The sequence below is a fragment of the Manis pentadactyla genome, chromosome 3 (assembly GCF_030020395.1).
Source record: "Manis pentadactyla isolate mManPen7 chromosome 3, mManPen7.hap1, whole genome shotgun sequence".
NCBI classification, from domain to species: domain Eukaryota; kingdom Metazoa; phylum Chordata; class Mammalia; order Pholidota; family Manidae; genus Manis; species Manis pentadactyla.
The window spans coordinates 21,784,878-21,808,650 of record NC_080021.1 but is presented as its reverse complement, the minus strand read 5'-3'; the positions used below and the strand labels follow the sequence as shown (position 1 = coordinate 21,808,650).

At 40.7% G+C, this 23,773-nt stretch overlaps 1 protein-coding gene and 1 long non-coding RNA gene across 9 annotated transcripts in view; one reads left to right on the top strand and one right to left on the bottom strand.

Annotated features, from left to right (window-relative positions):
- The window catches only part of LOC118919297 (uncharacterized), a 79,414-nt gene that overhangs the window by 39,579 nt on the left and 16,062 nt on the right, over window positions 1-23,773 (top strand). For all 7 annotated transcript variants that reach the window (XM_057497783.1, XM_057497786.1, XM_057497785.1 and 4 more), the window contains 3 exons: window positions 16,982-17,062; window positions 18,727-18,798; window positions 21,898-21,980. In XM_057497783.1, the coding sequence (XP_057353766.1) occupies window positions 16,982-17,062; window positions 18,727-18,798; window positions 21,898-21,980 (236 nt within the window). The remainder of the gene's footprint in view (window positions 1-16,981; window positions 17,063-18,726; window positions 18,799-21,897; window positions 21,981-23,773) is intronic.
- Window positions 7,489-16,879, bottom strand: LOC130682836 (uncharacterized). 2 transcript variants are annotated; one of them, XR_008996204.1, is made up of 4 exons: window positions 13,791-16,879; window positions 12,864-13,013; window positions 12,191-12,528; window positions 7,489-11,613 (listed from the first exon to the last, which is right to left on the bottom strand). It is a non-coding gene; the product is annotated as an uncharacterized LOC130682836 (long non-coding RNA). The 2 variants fall into 2 exon arrangements; XR_008996203.1 differs by having other exon boundaries at window positions 12,191-12,323.

Sequence of the window (23,773 nt, the reverse complement as noted above, 5' to 3'; positions counted from 1 at the left end):
TTTATTTATTCATTTACTCATTTATTATTTATATAATGTGGACCAACATTCCCCTTTACCTAAATACCTTTAAATAATCTTCCAGGGACAGGATCCTTGGTTGAGTGGATTGTGACAGTGTTTTATTTTTTATTCTATTTTTTGTCTGTTTTTCCTTAAATGCTACCCAGAGCAGTAGACTACTGTTTTTGGCAACAGTAGCTGAGTTTTGCATTTTGTTCCTGGATATTTGGCATTATCCACGTTCTCTAGCCATCGCACATACCAGTGACTCAGAACCTCTTCTTTATCCCTTTTATCCACGGTTGCAGTACGGAAGCCTGCCGTGACTTTGTTAGACTTCCTGAAGAGCGCTCCCAGCATCCATGAAACTTCAGTGACTCTTCTGTCTTCCCCCTGAAGTAATGGGCTAAATGTTCTCTTGAATGGCAGGGATTATTTATGACAAGGTTCCCTCAATGTCAATTTGTCCACAGAGGGGAGTTCAGTTCCAAGGGCATGTTCGCCTCTGGATGCCAGACCCAACTCCGATTAGCAGTAATGAGCATTGCGTGTATGACTGCTGCCTTTTCTGGGCCATTGCAGCTTGGAGAGAAGCCTTTTATCATCCATCACATCACCATAAACCCTTGCTCACTCGCTTCCCTCTTCTCTAAATAGCTCTCCAGACAAGAAAATGGAAACATTCCATTGTTTATCTCTGACCAGAATGTTCTTTTCAATAACAACAACGAGGCCTTCTGAAACCAAAGGTAGAGTTTGCTCTCCCTGGACACGAGGCAGTGATTATGTGACCTCATGGGAAGGTCAGATCTGCATTTTGGGGGTTGACCGTAATTTCTTAGAGCTCAGGACCCTGACTTCCTTTGACCCAACTGACCCCCCCAGACACTTTGTCTAGTGTCCTTCTCGACAAGCAGGCGATGTTCCACAGTTATGGCCCTTCACGTTCATTGTGGAGACAATCCTGAAATCAATTGGTCTGGTATGTCTAATGGATATTGTCATTCTTTTGGTCTGCCAGCTTTAGAAATCCATCCTATGTGTGAATATCCCACTCAATGAGACTCAGAAAGATACTAGATCATTATTTCCCCAGAAGCTAAGAGGTGAGTGGGCATACACTCAGTTTTCTCTGATCATACACATTCTCTGCAGACTTGTAACCTGCTAGTGACAGGTTTCAGTTACTGACCTGAAAACATGGAGACCATAGAAAACTGATTTTTCAGCAGCAATGGTGGGAGCAAGATTGTCTTAACAGCAGAGAAAGTGAAACTATTGGGGTTTTGCAGGTCACGGGGTCATGTGTTGACAGTGCAAATTACAGGGGGCAGAGTTTAGAAGTAGCAGCAATAATTTCTTCGTTAGACTAGTTGTGTGGCATACTTTTGGGCAATGTTCCTTGCTTGGTTATTGTTTCAGCAAGTCTGTGAAGTTATTCAACATCATTTTATAATGAATTCCTGTTAAAGAAAAAAATTATCAATGACATTTGTTAAATTACGGTAAGGAAGGCATTATTCAAGGAGGAGGGACTATTGAGATGGGTTTAGGGACACCTGTGATGGGACTTTGCTGTGGGTGAGAGAGATTGGGCTTCACTCAACATACAGCCTGGGCGAGTGGGAATTCATAAACAAGGACCAGGGTGGGGGTCAGTGGATGGAAAATTGCTAGGAGGAAACATCAAGGGTAAAGTGGATTCTGGTTAAACCTAAGAAGATTCTTGATGAAGACAGGCCAGAGCGATCAACTGTCACCCTGGGGCACGGTTGAGGGTAAAGAACCCAATTAGATATCAAGGGTGATCAGATATTGAGGAGGGGAGATTTTGGCTTAGCTGATTTAGCAGGGTTCTTACTAAAACTGAATTTTATAAGGAAGTACACAGATGGGCCTAGGAGTAGGTTCAGGAGCCTGACTAAAGTTTGGTCCAGTTAAGAATTTCTGTTACTGCCTTTCTGCCTAAATCTATCAGAACAGTGGTTCTCAACTGGAAATCATTTGCCCCACTTTCACCCCGGGGGGATATTAGGTAACGTCTGAAGACATTTTTGGTTATCACATTTTGGGGATGGGGTTGACATTTGGTGGGTAGAGGCCAAGGATGCTGCTAAATGTTCTATGGTGCTCAGGACAGTCCCCCATCGCAAAGAATTATCAATAGTATAATCAAAATGTCAGGTGCTGAAGTTGAGAAATCTCATATCTCATATGAGTTGGTTTCTGTGACTTATAACTAAGAACCTGTCTAAAACAGGTGATATTATTAACCCCATTTTACAGTGAAGAGAGTGAATGAGGGTAAATAAAATGTTTCTGAATAAATACCAAAGATAGCCTGGAAAAAGAGAGATTTGTGTTAGTTCAGATTTTCACAATCTATTGGTGTTCTTGACTAAAAGCACATGTTGACTTTGTGGTGACTTTGTAATATTTCAACTTGGCTAAGGCGACCTACATTTCCCCATATTCCCATTTATGGTATGTCTGTGGCCTGGGTTGACCAAAAGAGATATTCTCGGCTGAGATACGGAGAGTGATGTGACACAGCTGCCATTTGGTAGGTCACTCGTGTTGCCACTTACCAGCTGGCTCACCTGTTTGGTGTGAGGCAGGAGCAAGACCACAACTGCTTCACCTTCCTCTGGATTTTCCTTTAATTTCTCCAACTCTTAGGTCAGCTGTGTGTGCTTAAGTGGGAGGAAAGACCTCAGCTCCAAAATGACCCCCGTGCAGGCAGAACTGATCTGGGTTTTGATCTGCCTTGCTGGGCTGCGGCTCATGCTTGTGGGGTTCAGCTTGATCCTTCTTGCTCATGCCCCACTTTACATACATCTTCTCTTCCTGTCTGCCCTGTAGACATCAAACTCTGGTATCAGACTTGCAGACAGCAACCTTACAGTGACTGCTTCACTAGCTCCCACAGTTGTGTAGGTCAAGTCCTGTAACAAATGTATGTATGTATCTATGTGTATGTACAAACTTGTAAATATCCTGTTTCCCTGATTGTGCACGATACAAGTAGAAACATTTTAGAGAAAGGTATTATTATGAGAAAGTCACAAATTAATAATCACTTAAAATTTTTTAGGTAAAGGGAACAAGACATAATCCCCTTATGTTAAAACAGCTGTTTTTGGCTTCTGCACTTACACTCTTATCCTTTTCCACAGAAACACATTAAAACAGAAATGCAAGTTCAAACAAAAGCTTAAGCATCCCTAGGTACCAATTTATTTCTTGCGCTGACTCCCTCACCTCTAACATAACTTTGTATCTGATGTTCTCTCTACTGGTTTTCCATTCCTGGTCAGGTGGCCTCTTGCATATCTACTCCTTGCTGCAAGACTCATCATGGAAATGGGTAAAACGTCCCTTCCACGCTCTTGTGCTATGCTCTGTTACAGCCAAAACATAACTCTTCTTGTGATCTCAATTTATTAGAAGAAAAAGTTTCTAACCTTCAAATTTTAATTTAATTTGTTTAGTATCCTCAGCAGTTTAGGGGATGGAGTGAGGTGTAGACCGAAAGACAATTTGAGAAGCCTCCCTCCTCTTGCTCAAAGTTACCATTTCCCTATTCAGATGACTGATAATCATTGTTGGGTCTAATGGGCTTGATCCTCTCTTTACTTAGGGTAAAGTTTCTTCCTGTAGGATGATGACCATACAATTTCATGTGCTTTCTGGGACCCTCTTGAGAATGAAAGGGTGAGTATTATAAATGATTATTCATATTAATGAGTGGACACCTTTCCATGAGGCTGCTTGGCCTAATATGAAATAGTTACTATCCTGTGCTAAACCCTCCAAATCCGGGACAGAAGCATTTTCACACATTTATAGTCATACTGTTTATGTTGCATCTGCTTTATTTCATTTAACACTATCATATTTTCTACACTCTGCAGGCCTGTGTCTCTCACTTGCATTGGAGTACTTTTTAAATCACTCTACCTCCCATTAGGCTTTTAAGTTGATTATAGCTTTTATCTTTTTTTCCTTTTTTTTTCATTTATAAGTTTAAGTAAACATTTTCATGCAAACAACATCTTTCTTCTTCTGGATTATTTTTATAGAATAAATGGTCAGAAATGGGATAATTGGATTAAAGGGTGAATATGTATTTATGCCTCTTCTTAATGAATTTATTGTTATTATTTCTCATCTTTGAGTCCCATAGTCTTTAGATGCACTGAGTAGGTTAATAATGCTCTTTTTTTATCTCTTGCCCTTATGGGTTGTTGGTCTAAATGATTTTTCTTCCCCATTGACTTTTTCCTCCACTAATATACTTGTTAAATAAGAAGCAATGCAAAATAGAATTTATCAGAATTCCTATGTTTATAGAGCACAAATCTAAAGCAATATTACAAATTATGAAGTTGCATTTTATGCACCTACATTGCATTTTCGTGCCTCCAATATATTGAACTGGTCTTAGTATGTCTGATACACCTTGTCTTGATGAAGCCTGGCAATTCAAGAAAAAAGTGATATACAAAGTGCTAACATCACAGCAAAGCAGCCTAAATATTCGTGGAAAAATTCCCACACATATTCATCCATTGTAAAAGAATAATTTTGTTAAATAATTATGCAGCTCAATACAATATAATGGCATTTTAAAATGCATTTGAATTGCTCTCTCTTCTTTCCATAGAAAATGATAGTAAAAATTATTGTCATATGAAGAGATAATTGTACAAATAGTATGCAGGCAAAAAAATAAGAAAATAAGAAAAAGAATATAAAAATGGATTTTGTATGCTGATACTACGTTTTGCAACTTTGCTGAACTAGGTTATGAGCATTAATAGCTTCTTTGTGGACTAAGTACCATAGCTGTGGATTTCTTGTAGATGCCCTTTGTTAGGATGACAAAGTTCCCTTCTATTCCTGGGTAGTTGAATGTTTTTCTCATGAAATAATGTTGGATTTTGTCAAATTATTTTCTTCCTCTTATGAGATGATTATGTGGCTTTTATTATTAAAAGTATATTAATTGATTTTTGGGCATTAAACCTTGCATTCCCATTTGGTGATGTTCTACAATCATTTTAATGTGCTGCTGGATTTGGTTTGCTAGTATTTTGTTGAGGATTTTTGCATCTAAATTGATAGTGGGTATTAGTCTGTAGTTTTGTTGTATCTTTGTCTGGCTTTGGCATCAGGTTAATAGCAGCATCATACAATAAGGAAAGAAGCACAAATCTAAAGGAATATTACAAATTATGAAGTGGCATTTTATGCACCCACATTGCATTTTCGTGCCTTCAATATATTGAACTGGTCTTAGTATATCTGATACACCTTGTCTTGATGAAGCCTGGCACCCCTATGATTTGGAAGGGTTTTGGAAGGATTGACATTAATTCTTCTTTAGATGTTTGGTAAAATTCACCAGTGAAGTCATCTGGAATTGGAATTTTTGTTGAAAAGTTTTTGATTACTGATTCAATCTCTTTATTATAGATCTATTCTAATTTTTAATTTTCTGAGTCTATTTCGGTAGTTTGTGTATTTCTGGGATTTATCCATATCATTCAGATTATCTAATTTCTTGTTATCTTTTTATTTATGCTGGGACAGTTTTAATGTCCCTGCTTTCATTCCTGATTTTAGAAATTTGAATATTATCTCCCTTTTTCCTGATAAGTCTAGGTTAAGGTTTATCATTTTTGTTGATTTTATGAAAGAACCAACTTTTGGTTTTGTTTATCTCTAATCTTTATTATTTCCTTCCTTCTGTTTTTTTTGGCCTTACTTGACTTTTCTTTGTTAGTTTCTTGAGGTAAAAGGCTAGGTTATTGATTTTAGATATTCTTTTTTAATGTAGTCATTTTTAGCTATAAATTTCCTTTGAGCATTACTTTCACTGCATTCCATAAATTTTGGTATGTTGTGTTTTTGGTTTCTTATATCTCAAAGTATTTTCTAGTTTATTTCTTCTTTGACTTCTTGGTTGTTTCATACTATGTTATTTAGTTTCCATGTATTTGTGAATTTTCCATATTTCCTTCTGATTTCATCCCATTGTCATTGGGAAGCTATTTCTCATCATTTCAATCTTTTAAAATTTACTGAGACTTGTTTTGTTGCCTAACATATAGTCTCTCCTGTGCATTATGTTTGTTCCATGTGCACTTAAGAAGAATGAGTGAATTAAGCCAGAGCCAGTTGAAAGTCACAATGTCTTTTGTGACCTAGGCTCAGAAATGATCTTCCTTCATTTATGCCTTATCCTATGGGCTACACAAGCCAACCTTACTCAGTTTGGGAAGGATTTCATAAATGCGTGAATAGCAGCGGTGGGAATCATTTGTTGAAGCTTGACAACTACTGTCTTTTCTCTGGTTCCCAGTGATTTACAACTCTCACACATGTAAGATACACACTCAACCCTTTCTGAGGCCACCAAAAGTTTTATCCTATAACAGCATCAGCTCAAAGGCCTGAGTCTCTTTATTATTTAGATGGTCCAGGTGTGAATGAGGCGTCTAGGATGTTCCTTAAGTACATTTCCTTTCCAGCTGAAGATCTGTGAAGTAAAGAGAGAACTTGTCTTCTCCCCACACCCAATATTCAATGGTGGGACTCCTGTGGGACAGTTGCTCTAGATGTTCCTGTTCAAAAAAGGGAGAAATGGGAGGTATATAGGAGTCATAAGGTCATAGCAGTTCTGAGAGTCAGTAGGGCACAGGTTGGTAGTTCATTGAGCAGGACTAAAAATTGGGGAATAATTCCTCCTAACCCTTGGCTGCACTTTCTGGGTCCTTGTATCTACCCTTTGAGTTATCCTTCTTTCATGAAATGTAAACATGTTTTCAGGTTTGTGGCTTTTTCAGGGGTTCTAAAGACTTCTTTACATTTTGTTTGTGTCTTTTCCTTTCAATCCAAGTTGTTGCTATTTCTGCCAATTCATTTTTCTTAAAAACTCTATGAGTCTCCTGGGAATCTTATTGGGATTCACTACATTAGACAAAAGCTACCTTTACAAACACCTTTATAATAATATCTTCTTTCCCTTAAGCTTCTGCTGAGATGGCTGTAGAACAGTAGTCTTAAATCCCTTTGTTTTACTAAAGCCCTATTGTTTTACTGAATGGGGATGCCTTAGATCTCTCTGAGAGCTTAATCATTTTAAAAGATCATACCAGAAAGGCAGCATGTTAGAATCCAGTCACAGACTGTAAGTGAGGGAGGGTAAAGAATCCTGAATAAATTAAAATTATGGTGTCTGAAGTTTCTACCACACAAAACTTGTGAGGCTTAATTAGTTCTCCTGACAAAATAGAGAGCTTCCTCAAGTGGAAAAAAAGAAAAGGCTTCCTTGTTATCACCTACCTGTCTCTTTTGAGTGTTGTGACTCAGATGTCCAGACAGAGCTGAAAGTCTGTTGAAATTCTAAAAATGTATAATGTATGATTGAGTGCTGTGTCCCAGAATTTATTATCTAAATTTTGCACATAAATATGCCTCATGTTTTAAGTATCAAAAGAAAAGAAAAGAGAAAAAAGAACTGCAGAGAAAAGAAAATGATGTCACCAAATTATTTAGTGCTTTGGTAAGTGAATTTGAATTAGTAGGTGAATTGATTTCAGTATAAATTTTATTGAAAGAAAAATATGTTACTTCTGAACTAAATAAGTATTGAAGCTTAGTTTGAAATAACACCTGACTGTTAGATTCTGAGAGTGCCCACACGTCGGTGTGAACCTGCATAAAAATCTAACAGATTAGCAGTAAAATGTTGGAGCAGGGATCATGGACTTTGTCCCATATGTTGTGTGAGTTGTAAATCATGCCTGGGATACTTAGGAACAAAGACACCATTCAAGACTTCACTGTAGAAAAATGCTTGCCATGGACTGAATATTTGCATTCACCCAAAATTCATTCAGTATGTTGAAATCCTATCCCCATTGTGATGGTATTAGGAGGTGGGGACTTTGGGAAGTGATTAGGTCACAAGGGTGGAGCCCTCATGAGTGGAATTAGTGCCCTTTTAGGAAGAGACATGAGAGAGTGTGCATCCTCTCTCCCTACTTTCTGCTATGTGAGGATACAATGACATGTCTGTCTGCAACAGATACTGGATCTGCCAGTGCCTTGATCTGGGACTTTATAGCTTCCAGAACTATGAGAAATAAATGTTTGTTGTTTGAGCCAGCCAGCAGAGTATTCTATTATGGCAGTGTGACTGCACCTGCTCACTGCCTTGAGTTACATTTCAGAATGATTGAATGCTGAAAATATCATGTGGCTCAATTTTAAATATTTGATGGAGTTAGTACTCAGATCAAAGTCTTTCTGATTCTGAGCCTCATGTTACTAATCATGCACTCACATGCTGCCCTAAATAAGGCACTTAGCAAAACCATAGATAAACTAAAAACTGCTGTTGACTGATGAATTAAATAGGTCCTCTCTAGGTTTATATTAAAGTCTGCTCTTGCAACAATCATATAGTGACACTGAAATCAAAAGTTTCCATTAGTTGATTCTTCTCAAAAAACTGAGTTGTGAGACAGCTGAAATAAATTTTGTGTGGTGTTGGCCTTGAACTGAAGTTCCTTGGCTGGGCCCCATGGGATGCACACTTGTGGCCTTACAGGCATGGCACAGGGGAACCACTCAGAGAAAACTGGCAAGCGTACAAACAGCAACAATGAGCTTTGCCTCCAATGGCCTTGCTTGGCTCTGTAATTGTAGCCCTTTTAAGGGATTAGAGCACAGACAGCTAATTCCACATTAATCCACTTTTTAAGAACAGAGGAGATGCCTGATATTAGCCAGTAAACTGTAGTGACTAAAAAATGGGTCACAGATACTCACTTTTGCCTAGGTAGAAGGCCAGAAACATACTGGGCATTGTGTCCAAAATGGGATTAAACTAGTCCAGGTCCAGGCAGTTTACAGCCTCAATAATCTGGTTTAGTAAAGCACTATGTTCACTGGAAGCAGAATCTAGATTTTCTCCTACTTATCCAAATCCTGAAGTATGTATTTCAGACATGAAATGTGTTTCCTCTTAAATGCTCTGTTGCCTGTTTCTAATGACATAATGAAGAAAGACTCAATTAGCCATTAAATGATAATTTTTTAATCAGGAAAATATTATATGTTCTTTGTTAAATTTTCAAATAGTATTGAAAAGTAGAAAGTAAAAAATAAAAATCCTCTCCTTCAGTCCAACTCCTTCAGGGTTATCACTGTTGACATTTTCTTGAATACTTGTGCAGAAATCTTCTATGAATGACAAACATATTGTTATGGGATGAATTATATCCCCCAAAAACGTTATCATGGAGTCCTAACCTCCAGTACTTTGGAATATGACCTTGCTTTGGAAAACCTGTCTTTATATAGATAATCAAATGAAGTCATTAGGGTGGACTTTAACGCAAATGACTGCTGTCCTTATAAAAAGGGGGAATTTGAACCCAGAGACAGACAGGGAGAAAGCCATATGACGATGAGGACATCTTCATGAGATGAAAGCATCATCGTGAGATCAGTGAGGGCCGATGATGCCCCTATAAGCCAAGGCAGCCCAAAGATTGCCAACAAATACCCAAAGCAAGGGGAGAGAGGCACAGACAGATTCCCCCCGACAGCCTTCAGAAGGAACCAAACCTGCCAACATCTCGATTTCGGATTTAGAGTCTCCAGAGCTGTAAGGCAATAAATTTCCTTTGCATAAGTCACCTCATTTATAGGGTATTGTTAGAGCAGTCCTCACAAACTGCTACACATATAGAAATTGATATTGATGTAGATACAAGTATGTATTGTCTTTTTGTCTTGTCTTAATTGTTGTAGTATTGTCTTATTTACCATTTCATTTCTTTGTGAATCACAGTTCATTCTGGTCCCCATTTTGCATCTGTCTGGTTTCAGGAGCTCTATGCCTGTTTTTTTCCTACTATACTGACAGTTGAGATTTCAACAATGCTGTTATCTTTATAAATCCTTCCACACTTAAGAGCATATGCATCCCTGGCTCTGAATATATGGCCTCTGTTTTGTAGTTTTTCATGATCTGCTGATGTTCAGTAGATACCAGGTACTGCACTGATGTTTCAGAAGATGCAGAGATGAGTAAAATGAGCAGATGCTATGCCTCACTCTGCTTGAAGTGAAAAGAGATCCCAGAGAAAGAGCACAGCCAGGATGAAATATTACATTCATGATCTAAGTACCATCTCTTAAAGTGACACAGTAGGTCAAGGAGACTAGAAAAATGTAAATATCAGCCCATCGGATCTAGAGGACATTTCCCATTAAGATCATCAAGTTCTATTTCTTTGATTTTTATATGTAACAAGCAACCTTTCCATTTTAATGAAGTTTCTCATACAGGCTTTCCCTTTGGAGAAGCTTGCCCGATGGCCTCACCTAATACATTTGCTCACCACTTATCCTCCATGCTAAGTTCAGTGCCTGCCTCACAGTGGGCACTCATTAAATATTTGTTGAATTGATTAAATATTATGAATAGTCAATAAATAATATTGTGTGCCCCCTGTGAGTTGGAAATCGGGCTAAGCAACTTTGTATGCCAAAAGTTAAGATTTCTCATAGTAAATTAGCAATTTGACATTCTGATTAATTTGTCACTGATCTATGAATCAAGTTAAATGGGATAAAACCCTGAGAATCTCATACCATCATTCCAGATAAAATCTAGTTCCTGAATTTGTACACCCAAGGCTTAGATGCTTCTGTAAGTCTTCAGGAACTTCGAAAAGCCCTATTGAGCATTTCTCCCCACCCCCCAAAATTCTCTCATTTATTTATTATTACTCAATCAGCTATTCATTCTGTTATTTCTCCAAGTCTTTATTTGATATTTCTTTCATGCTTTTATCAGACAACAACCTACACATAATGTGTTGCTCACTAGTCTTGGGACTAAGTGAGGATTCCAAGATATTAAGGCAATTTTGTCCTCCAGGAGCTCAGACACAATATCCTCTTTAGAATGAAGGCTGGGAGTTACACCCTTTGTCTGTTTTGAAGGTAACATGTAATAATGAGGGCTTCTGCTTCCCACGAGAGTAGTTTCCATATGAGGGGAGGACAGTGCAGGAGGCGGGGTGCCTGATTCCTGGTTGTATCCTTTCCTATCTCCAAGTCAGATTCCAGGCTTTGGCATCCAAGACACATTAATGGGAGAGATTCGGAAACTCATTCTATTGCAGAGAATTTTAATGGGGAATTCAGATCAGGAAGTTAATTTTTTTTTTCAGTCATGAAAGGGAAACTCTTTTGGTAGCTATACTGAGGTGATCTCTATCATCCTCATTGTGCCGTAGTATTTTCGGAAGCTATTTAGGGCTACATTTCTCACTTTATAATTGTCAAGATATCAGATAAGCACTGAACTGCTCCACTACACCACTGGCCCTGTGACTGTAGCACTGAGTGTGTGGTGCCCCACTCACCGGACGAGAGACTGGAGCCAGCCCACACTCATATGTTCAATGTGGTTTTGTAGGAAGAGCCCCAGCTGAACACCTCTGTACGGTGACTGTTGTGGACCCATCCATGCATCTTCATTGGTTTCAGGGTTTTCAAGACCGGGGTGCAGTCCAATGAAGCCTTTAAAAAAATGCAGCAGTTGACAGAACATTGATGACTTATACCTATATTAAACTAACATTTACTGAGTGCTTATTACATGTACTAGGCACTTTCACAAACATTAGCTTGATTACTTCTAAAACCAATACATTGAAATAGTAATGTATTGAATAACTTCGTTTTTATAAATGAGAAAATAGAAGTTCAGAAAGCTCAAGGAGCTGTCCCAAGATCAGAAAGCCATTACATACTGGCACCATGCCTGAATATCATATATGGTTTCGCCTTTCCATTACTAGTGAAGACAATGCACTTCGGGTTTCTTTGCTTCCCTTCCCACTCCCCTTTCTTCTTCCCTATCTGCGTTGCTCCTTCCTTCTCTATTGCATCCTTTCAGTCACCTTTCTCCATTTTTTCTTTTGAGTGTCTACTCTGTGTCACTGTCTTGAGACTTGGAAACACAGAGGTAAATCTGAGGCCCTCATGAGAAGCAGAGGGGACAGACAAGGTGAGATACTCACTGAGATACGTGAGCCTGACATTCAGTGGCAAGAAATTGGGACAAGAAATATAAATGCTTCATGAAACCACTCACACTTTTAAGGCCATCCAGAAAGCCTATCCAGAGCCAGAAGAGAGCCAAGAGAAGAGGGGCCTGGGAAACACTGGCCTTTGTGAGGATTTGTGGAAACTGAGGAGCCTCTGACCCCTTCAGAGGCAGAAAGGACCTGAGAAACAAAAAGTGAAGTGGAAACTGTGTCATTGGAAGTGTCATGAGGTTCAGCAAGGTTAAATCATGTGGATGAGCTTCCGTGGCTGGAGAGGGGAAGAGTCACACATGAATGTCACCGTTGGGAAGAACACTGTTCCCATTCATGTCTCCACCTGCAGGGACATCAATTAGTGTCTTTCCTTCTCTCTTAGACACTCCACCTGGGGATGGAGGGGTGATATTTTATTGGTGATTTTGGAAGAGAAACGGGGCATTGCATAGCTCCCTTGTCTTTGGGAGCTGCCTGCCAGAATGCTGCCAACACCGCCACCCCCCCACCCCAATTTCTTATTTCCTTTGGGCTCTGATGTGGTCTTAGCAGCAAACGCCATATCCTGGAGGAAGGAGATCTGAGGTAGAGCAGAATTGCCATGAAGGCATCTGCCCAGTCTTAGTTCCCGGGCTTAACAGAAGGAAACAGTGTAGCTGTATGTGTAAGCTGCATTTCTGCATCAGCTTTATCTGTATTCAATCTGGCATTTTGTCCCTCATTTACCTGACTCTTCTCTGACTCTCTTTCAGTGGAGCCTCATATTGGATGAGAAAGACTCTCCCGGTGTTCACAAGCGTTCTTTCTGCACCCAGGCAAGCGTCGGCTGATCCGGTTTGGGTCTCCTTCAATTTCAGTAGTCACAGAAACTTCCCTCTTATTAACAAGCAACCAAGAATGTATTTCAAAACTATAGACAGACATCAAAATGGACAACTTATTTTTGACTTTGGTGCAATGTAAAAATGAGGACTGCATATAATTTGGGAAGCCATGTCTTCTCAGCTGGTTGCAGTGTCTGAAGTTCCCTCTTTCTCATTTTCAAAGGTACATGTTAGCACTTCTCAGTGGAAGTTTCTACATCATATGCAAGCTAGGGATTGGAGGAATAGGATGTCAGGAATTCCCCCCCCCCAAAAAAATATATATAACTTACTTAGTACTTTTTGGATGGCAGGGACTGTTCTAAGGGCTTTACATATATTAATTTATACAAGCCTCATGTCAGTCTCATCTTGCAAATGGGGAAACTAAGGCATAGGGAGATTAAGTGACTTGCCCAAGGTCATAAGGTCCAGGGAATGGCGTAAGTGGGACCTGGCCTTAGTTGATCAGCATCCATGCTCTTAGCCAGTCTCTGGCCCTCCCCTGCTATACCTACTTCACCTACTTTACCATCTTCCTTAGGTCAGGACACCATAGCCACACCTCTCCTATGTAATAGCCACGAAACACAAATTTGACTGAGCAAATAGCCCCCATGTTAGCCAGTCTCAAGTCACTCTTGGGTGGTTTGAAACGTGTGCAGCACTAGAGGAATGCAGGGGTGGCTGTGATCACAAGGACACGCGGCGAGGACGCCCACTCTGTGCCAGGCACTGGTCCCAGGCCTTCCCTTGGGGTGTGGTTTTCCCGTGGATGGAACAGACTCACCCAGTCATAGGAGAATGGCTTCAGAGTGTGAGAGGGAGGGTCTTTCTCTCCTTTCAGGGGCCTGGGGGCTTGAATCACAAGAGAGGATGGTTCTGTCACAGCGTGCTGTTGAGTTTGGAAATGCTTTCCGACCCCTCCGCGCTAGATGGGCGGTGCGCTTTGGGAGAACGGCCGAGAGCGCGTTTCGGCGACAGCGGCTGGTGGACTGCAAGTCTGCGATACGGGAACCGACCCAAGAGGTGGGAGCGGCAGGCAAGGCTTCCCTAGCAGCGTTCCTCCAGGGGAGAGAGACTTCGTCTAAACAAGCGTTCCTTCTGTCCTCAGGCCAGCGCCTGCTGACGATAGCAGCTGCACCGAGCTGGGCCCCTCCTTGGTCTGAAGGTTCGGGGATCGGTGACGCGTGGCAGCCCAGGGAGATGCTTGCGGGGTGAACTCGCCAAGGAGGCCAGATGGCATTCACCCTGAAACAGTAACAGCTGCAGCCACGTTGAAGTCCTCCAGCCGCCTGTAAGACTGAGCAGCTCTTTTCTTCGCAAGACCAGGGCTAAATATTTGGATTGGGGAAGGCCTGAAGGGAAGTGGGAACCTGGGGGAGGTCAGAACTTCTCATGATGACAAGATAAGGGCTGGGGTTGTGGAGGTTAATTTAAGTTAAATATTCCAACAGCTGGTTTGAAGTTATTTTATACCCTACATGGATGCAGAGGGAAGTGCACACACACACACATCATTGCATTTAGTCTTCAGAGTATTATCTACATTTCATGGATGAAGAAATGGAAGCTGAAACAGATTAAGTGACATGCCCAAGGTCATATTGTTGGCAGGCAAGTGGACACCAGTTTGGCCTGGAAAATGTGTTTTTACAAGACGTGGCATCTCTTCTTAAGACCGAAGCATGAAGGTGCTAGTGTAAGACTGTGAGTGCCTAATCTTACCCGCATAAGGTATCCGCCCCTCAGGGCCATCTGATAACCAGAAGGAGCATGTGGCTTGGCAAAGAGACCCTATTGTTACTGTGTTTTGTAACAGGCACCATTAGGGCAGAGGAGGATGGCCTAAGAGGAGGTATGGCTTTGGTCCACTGTCTGGCAAACATTCCTTTCTCCTTACCCTTTTTATAATGCTCAGGCCAAGTCCGGTTAGGTTATCATGGTAGAGTGAAGGATCACTTCCTAAAGGCAGCAGGTTGCAGGGACACTGGCCAAGTGTGTTCCAAGACTTATCTCCAAGTTCTCTCAGAGGAGAAGCACTGAAATTATATGAGGCATGGTTTCTGAACTTGAACTTGTGACAGTCCTATAGTTTAGTGACTCATTTTAAGTACCTTCCTCAGCATAGACTCCCTTTTGAGAAAAGTGGCTGCACATAACCACTTACTTTAGTGTTTACCAACTTAAATGCCTCCCGGGATCATGCTTGAAAGTAAATGAGTGAAGCCAGTTGACAGTAGGGACGTTTAAGGACTATGTTGAACTATAGAGATCAGGGGCCATTTTGAAGGGGTCAGTCGCTGGTTAGTACCGGTTGACTGTGGCTAGTGTTTCCAGTTTTTCAAGGAAAACTGAAAATCTGGATTTTCTCTTGAAATCTCCTCATTTAAAAGTGTTTAAAAAATTCCACAGAGGTTCAGTACTGTACTGGCAGCACTGTGACTCTTTCCACCAATTGGAGACGAAATGGCTGGAGTGATGGCAGCCCTCTTTAGCTAATCCCCAGAAATTACCTGGCCCTGGTAAATGACCTCCTCCACAGGGAAATCATATACCAGAAAGTGACTTCAGTTCAATCTGGTCCTTACAGTCGGGGAATTGGAACAGGAGACACAGAGAGAGTTAAGTTGTAATAACCGGAGAAGAAGAAGCAGAGCCTGAGACTCACCAAGAAACATTAAAGGCAGAGAGTTTAAATTGGGTGCTTGCTGCTGAGAAGCTAATCACAAGTCAGACTGGCTATCATTTTTGCTGTGTACAGTGGCTTTGCTGGAGCTAAAGTTGTTTGCTGAATGAATGTCAGGGTTTTCTTAATGTCCCATTTTATCTTTACAGTAAAACTTATTGACTAAGGTAAACCAAGGATGCCTGGGAATCTCATAATTCCAGAGATGCTGGTCAGTGCAGGAATCTGTGGGCTGATAGGCATCATTTGATTATAGTAGACACTCCTTCCTCACACTGATGGACTCTAGGGACCATGTGACCCTGACCCTTCTGTTGACTGGATAAGCAGGGGACACTTAGCCCAAGTTGAGCCAACCAGATACTACTATACCTTGTGAGTTTGAAATCATATTCGTTCATTCATGATGAAAGCTTGAAGAGGGGTTGTATGCTCAGGACTTGAGGCTCTTGTGAGGTAGGCCTTTCCAGAAAAATTCATCAACACACCTTCCAAGGTCCCTCCAGAGGCGGCTTCTGCTTGGCTTCTAGCCTCAGCACTCATCAGTCTCCCTGACACTCTCTGCTCCGGGCATTTCGGCCTTCTTTCTATCTACAGGATGCTGTGATCAGCATTGTCTCACGGCTTCTGCATGTGCAATTCTAACTTCCTGGTGATTAGTGAGCTCCTATACAATCTTTCAGATCTCAGCTCGAATGTCATTTCTCCAGAGAGAGGTATTCTTCAAGTTAGATCGGAGCCCTGTCATTTTACCCTCCCCATTCATTGCACACTCCTGGGCTCGATACAGTTTCTGTTTCTGCGTAACAGCTCACTGTGGCCCTGCATTGTGGCTTTTCTTCCTGCATTCTTACCTCATCACTAAGGTGGTTAAATGCATTGCTCAGGGGTCAGATATTTTGGTTTTAAATTCTGACTCTACTGTTTAGTAGGAACGTGATTTTGAGCATTTCACTTAACCTCTCTTAGTCTGGTCAGCCATGAAATTTATACTTGCCCTCAACTTGCAAAGACTGATGCTTTTTGGAATGTCAGTTTAAATGTCTATATTCTTAGTGTTTCTTTCTGCTATTGAGGTAACATAAAGGAAGGGCTGAGCTCAACATCTCAAGAAAATGATGGTGAAGGAGAAAGAGTGTCTTTCCTTGTTTTTGTATTTCAAAAGTCGAGGCATTCCAAGGGAAACTGAGAGGGTGTGTATGAACAGACTACCCCAGATTTTTTGGGGACAATGCAAATAAAGAACGAGATATAAGCAGCCTTACTGAATTTCCTGTAATTCTGTGTGGCAGGAGTATAAAGAATGATCCTGGTTGCTTAGGAAGTTGGCCAGGAGTAAGCTTGTGGTCAAATGGAGATGACACATTCCAACTGTGAGTGAATCAATGGCTGAAAACCAGGAGGGAAGACTCAGGCAGGAGACAGCTCAACAGATGGCTGTGAGGTCAAATAACACCAGCACACATGCCAACAGTGCCTTAGCTCCCTATAAACTCCTCCTGAATTACAGGTCACCCCTTAAAAAGGAGAGGGACCCCTCAATTGCCTTAAGATTAAACCTCTAGTAACAAGGGAACTTAAAATAGCAATGAAGTTCAGAAATTAAAGCAAGCATATTTCTCATACATATTAGCTTGGGGACTAACATTCTTAGATGTTTTCTAAAGAAGAATATATAATGAAGTTGTTTCACAGCCTTTGATAAGGAACACATCTTCTTCTCTGTAGTTGACAATAGCTGCCTGACCATGTGCAGGTCTCCTCAGTGATGGCAAGGGTGATGGGTGGCTGTACCTTATCAACAATAATGATGACTCTGGTGAGGAAAGCCATTTGGGACCACTTACCTGGGAAAGTGACTGGGTTTGTAGTAGGCACTTAAGGGTTTATGAACTCCTTAGAGATAAGGTATCCTTGGGCCATGAGGCTTTGGGGAGAGAGGCAGGACCTTTAAGTGGATTGAGTTTCATGATATAGAGTCCCGTTGGGTGTTCTGACTAATTTCCTATAGGATTTGCTTAGCATTTTTATTTTAGGAGAGCATTGTTAGAGATTTGGCACTGTGTGTAAGGGTTGGGGGAATTAGAGGCAAGGCTGGGTGCCTGTGTTTAAAAATCATGGGATTGATACAGAGTGGAGAAATTTTAATTTTATTTTTGCTGCATTCGTAGACTGAGGATGGTGAGATTTCTGCTTTGTAGTGAATCCAGATGAGAGCTGAATCATTTTAAACACAAACTCATATGACATAGAAAACAAGAAATAGAAAACGTAATATATGGTAGATGGCTGTAGGATCTGGGAAAATTTACCCAGAAGAAAGAAAACTCAGGGTGATACAATTGTGAGCTTTAAATATTCAAAACCCTGTCACTTGGAAGAGGGATTACACTTACTCAATAAGGACCCAGGCCAGATCTAGGATCAGTAGGTAGGAGTTATAGAAAGACAACTTTTAATTCACTCCATAGAATAGTTGATTCAAACAGAGTTGTCTAAAGATTGGATGGGCTGAGTTCATGGTCAGATAAGGAATTCAAGCGTAGATTGGCAGGAATATTACAGAGACAGGAGGGGCAGTGTAGTAGTTAAGACTCAGAGGTGAAATTGGGTTCCAGTTTTGGCACTTACCAAAATAGGACATATCATAACAAGGTGCTTCATTTTTCTGCTTCAGTTTTGTAATCTTTAAAATGGAGATAATATTGTCTGCTGTACAAGTGCTGGCAAAGATTAAGTTAAAAATTAATTTTAGTCCTTAGCTGTCTAGAGAAGGGATTTGTGTGTACGTGTGTGTGTGTGTGTATGTATGTGTGGCATTTCTGACCTGAACTATGGCATCTTCATATCCTGAAGTTCTTTGATTCTAAAGGCTTTGGTAGAGAAAAGTTGAAAGAATGCTCTATTCTTCCGCATTCCTTAGGTACTCCGCAATATTTCAAAATGAGCTTCAGAGTATTTGATATTGCTCTAGTTACTTGTGAAATTGTTTGTTTTAATGTGGCTTTTTGCCATCAAAAAATTCCATTTTTAACAGGTGGGAAATATTTGACGTTTATTCTAGTGCCATCCAAGAAAAACGCCCCTCACTTTGCTGGCGTGAAATGAGGTATGAGGGTTTTTTACTAAGGAGTTGAAAAAGACAGAGAAGGATGAACAATCACAATTTGTTCCCTTGGCTAATAGCATGATTTGATTGTGTTTACATGTCAGACTTGTGTTTGGGGACCTTTGAGCCTCTGTGCACGTTTATCAAATTGCAGACAGCACCACTTCTGCATGGCTGGTGACAGAGCACTTCCACACAGTTCAATAACTCTCCCAGTAGCAGGTGATTATTTCCCAAGATAAAAGCTGGCTACCTGATGCCAAAGCAATTCATCAATTCAATGACCAAAAAAAAGTCAGACATAAACCATTCTCTTGGTGTCGTGTAGGGCTAACAATTGGTTGATTGACTGGGTTTTGGCCCAAACACAGCCCAAAACAAACCTAAAGCGGCATGAAGTGTTTATGGGAATTTTCATTATAATGCAGTTATTTCTGCTGAACTTTTTTTATGGTTTCCAGTTTGCTCCCAACTTAACTGGGGGTTGTGGTTAAGTGGTCATATCATCACTAAGGGTAAAGGGTTTGTTTGCTAACAGGAAAAGTGGTTTTCCTTTCCGGTTTGATGGTGCTGTGCAGTTTTCAGTGTGATAACTTCTCTGGGCAGGGGAGGTTTGGTTTGTAAAGGAAGAAACTCTATCTTTGGAAGATACCAATACACTGCAGAGCAGACGTCTCCAAGTCTAAGAGCAACCGCTGTTTGAGTTTTGTTTTTCTTGCCACAAATAAGGTGGAGTAGAATAACCCTCAGCTCTGAAGTCAGAAAGAATTCATTTGTTCATTTATTTAGCATATTATCGAGCTCCTTTTATGTTTGGCTCTGGGGATTCAGCAACAGACAGACAAGCTACCTGCTCTACAGACATGACAATTTAGTAGGATGGTGGAGCCGAGGGACCAGACAATATACATATGCATATTTTCAAACCCCAGCCTCTGCATTTCCTACTTTTTGTGAACTAGGGAAAGTTCCAAACTTACTCAGTGTGCCTCACACACAGCAGGGGCTCAGCAAACGATACTATTCCCGCTTTCCCTACTCCCTACCCTTCAGGACCCTAGAAAAACAACAAACTGTCTGCTTCTCACTTTTAGCTGACATCTTTCTTAAGGCCAGAAAAATGAAGATTCTTGTCATACCTATGAACTGTATGTAGATAGACTGAGAATGAGTTGGCTTATCATCTCATGTTCCTGTGAGCATCTGTCTTGTAAGTCCTACAGCTAATCGATCTCTTTTTTCTCTCCATTTTGCCTTGCCAAAGAGAATACTTCCACATGAACTATTTTCAACCCATAAATGTTATTTTTTAAAAGCCCTGCTGCAAAGAGCTTGCCTTGACTGCAGATTTATTCTACTTTTTACTGAGTTTCTACCGATTAAGGTGTTTTCAAAAAGCGATGAAGGGAAGTGGTTCTCACAATTACAGTCTGAGAGGTCAAGGTTGTTTCGGGGCCCCCTTGGGATGGCTGTGCAGTTGTCTGGTTGGAGACTGTGACTTAGAAGAAGAGATGGTGAATTTGTTAATAGGGTAATAAGTATTAATTACGAATTATAATTTTATGTGCAAACACAATTTATAATGGATAAAAAAAGTAGTCTATAATGATGTTTCTCAAATAAAATATGTAGAGTTCCAAACAGTTAAATTGAAACAAATATTTGTATTATATAAGCCCATTGGGACATTGAGGAAATGATATGATATAAATTGAATATCCCATTCACTCTCTCCCACTCCCCTTCCATTGTGCCAGGTACTTAAGTGTAGATTTCATGTGAAATACCAAAATCTTCCCTGTGGAAAACTGAGTAAATCTATCTTGTATGGCAGAACAAATATTTTAAAATATTAAGAAGTCTCCCACTCTCCCCAAAAGATGCTTGCATTGCTCTGATAGCTCTTTACTTGTGCTAATTGGACAAAGTGTCCAAAGGAAATCTGGAAAAGCCTGGAAGAGACAAGGGGAATTTTCACCAAAAAGGCAGAGAGTTATTGTCAGGAGGGGGGAAAAACCCAGAAAGAATGAAGGAACTAGAAGGTCTCTTGGGAGAAATCTCAAGAGCTTAGAAGTGGACTAGAAAAAGATTTTGTGGGTAGCTGCCATATATGAGATGCACAGACATAAAGAATGAAGGAAAGAAAGAGGCTGTTAAGAAGTTTGACTCTGCATTAAAAATGTAATTTACTCGTGGCCTTCTTTAGGAGGATATAGTAAGGGTGTAAATTACATTCCAATTATTGTGGCTGCTATGTAAGTTTTTTTGTTCTGTTTTGTTTGCATGCAATATGCTGAAGAATTAGAACCTCAGAATGGCTTTATGAAGTTTAACTTTGAATATAGCCCTTAAGCCATTCTGACGTTTTTGTGCCTGAAACTCTCTGTTTCTCCTTTAAGACATTTCTTCAGTGTTGGGAAAAAATAGCTGAAAATCCCAGGGCTATGAAGTTAGATAGATCTGGGTTTAAATCTTAACTCCTAGAGCAAGTCATATCTCCTCTACAGGCTTCCGTTTCCTCATCTATAGGATGGGTTAAGAGTGCTTACACTGTAGGGCTGTTGTAATCACTGGGATAAAGGGGCTGAGTCCCTTTAGGAAACAGCTCATCAAATTAGGAAACTTAGAGGGAAGTATAATAGCAGGAATATTTTTAAAAATATATAGGCAGGGTGTAGGAAAACCACAAAAGACAATGCAACACTCAGGCTACCCCCTTCAGGCCTTAAGGTCTGAACAGGGGTGTTTCCTGGACGTGGAGACAGAGAAGGCTTGTCGAGAGAGCTGCCAGAGAAATGCGGAGACCCCCTGTGGAGAGGTGCCGGGTGGGGAGGGGGGGCACCCCCCTCCCCCTCCCCCGAACCTCAGCGGGGTTGGGAAATGAAGAGTGAAGCTTCCCTCCCTCTCTCCTTTTATCCCTCCAATTCCTTCAGGGGCCTTTATTGGCCAAACCCAACTTGAAGTCTTTTGGTGGGAGTCCATTAAGGTCACAAGAGGTGAGCTATGGAGAAGAGCGGAGAGGGATGGAGAGTGGGTCTGGGGGCAAACTGAACATGTCCATCATGCTCAGTGATTTCTTTCTTTCTTCTTTCCCAATAGCATGGACAAGAGGGTTTCTTTCCTATGGAAGAATAAATGTGCTGTAGAGGTGTTGCTAGTCTCTGAAAGATGGTACCTTACAGGTGAGTTGTGCAGATCGTGACACAACACAGACAAAGCTCTGGGGTTGGAAACGAACAGGTATCCATCTTTGAAAGGACAGCGGGAGAAGCACAGCTGGTCTAGCGGCTGACTCTCTCCATGAGAGTGAGTGACGCAGAGAGCTCGCTATGTTGGTCAGAGATAAACAGGAGCTCTCGTTTCAACACTGGCTTTTCAAGTCTGCCTGTTGGCACAATGCTCACTCTGGCTGAGGGTGTCATATAAACAGGGCACATGCCCAAGCATGTAGGCAAGTCACTACATTTTCAGCCAGTAGCCCATGACCCACAGCTAGCTGACAAAGATGATGGCAGGGCATCCTTTCAGGCAACACACTGTGGACCACTTGTATGTTTTCAAACTATGTAAATGAGCTGAAGACCACCTCTGGAAAAGAATTCTTTGTCATAGCTGGTGGTACAGATTTTTGATTCATTCCACTTGTAAAGCTTCTGAACTTTGGATAAAAAACTCTTCTAAAAAAAATTCTGCTTTACCTTTCACGGTGAGCTGAATGGTGACTTCTCAAAAGCTATATCCATGTTCTAATCCCCAGAATCCCAGAATGTGACCTTATTTGGAAAAAAGTCTTTGCAGATATAATTCAGTTAAGGATATTGAGGTAAGGAGATCATGTTGGATTATCTGGGTAGACCCAAAGTCCAAAGCCATGTGTCCTTATTGGAGACATATAGGCGACAGGCACAATGAGATGTCTGTGAAAAAGAGGGGGAGATTGGTGTGCTGTGGCCACAAGCCAAGGAAGCCAGCGACCACTGGAGGCTGGAAGAGGCTTTGAATGGATTCTCCCTCAGAGCCTTTGCAGGGGGTATGACCCTGGCCATAGACCTCTGGCCTCCAGAATTGAGAGAATAAATTTCCATTGTTGTAAGCCAACAAGTTTTCAGTATTTTTTCAGTGGCCCTGGAAACTAATGTACCTCCTGTGAAACTATGTGTTTTGATGCCTTGACAACAAAGTATACTGAGTTCTATCAGCCTAAAAAATTGTAGAAATGGTGGAGAATATGAACATCTTAGAATATATTTTTTTGAAGTTTATGAGAAGTCATCTCAAATCCTGGAAGGCTGTGCTATCTAATTTACACTTTAAGCACTTGCAAGGAAGCATCATTAATTTGAAAGAGAGGCAGAAGGAATATAATTGGAGGAAGCAATCATGTGTCTTAGATTCTAGTACTGGCTTTACTCCTCACTGGCTATTTGACCTTGGAAAATTCATTCAAGCACTCCAAGCCTAGATTTTTCTATCTCTAAAATACTTGTCCCACTTAATTTGTAGGGTTAGCAAAAAGATTAAATTATACAAGGTGCTTTGAAATAGTAGAGTGCTTTCTTTTCTTTTTTTCAGGTGTAAGTAAATTTTAAACTATTAAACTACAAAATCTTATACATTTCATTATTCATAATTAACTGTTGAGAGTTATATTAGATCCTACTACCTCAGAATTGGCAATGATTTGGAAAAGGGATACGTGGGAGGCAGGAAATCAGGGTTTAGTCTTGGCTCTGTCATGAAGTAACCCTGGACAAGTATTGAAACTCTTAGGGGTACAGTTTTTGTATGTTAAAACAAGGAGTTGGATTGATGTTGCTCCCATATCTCTAATTCTATAACATTTTAAGAAAATTATGAATAGCAGGATGGTTCTCTCGCTTAGTGAGCTTATTCCTTCTTATGGGTTAAATTTGCACTAAATCCTGTCAACCCTGAACTTGTCTGCCGAGCTCCAGATCGATATAACCAAGCACTT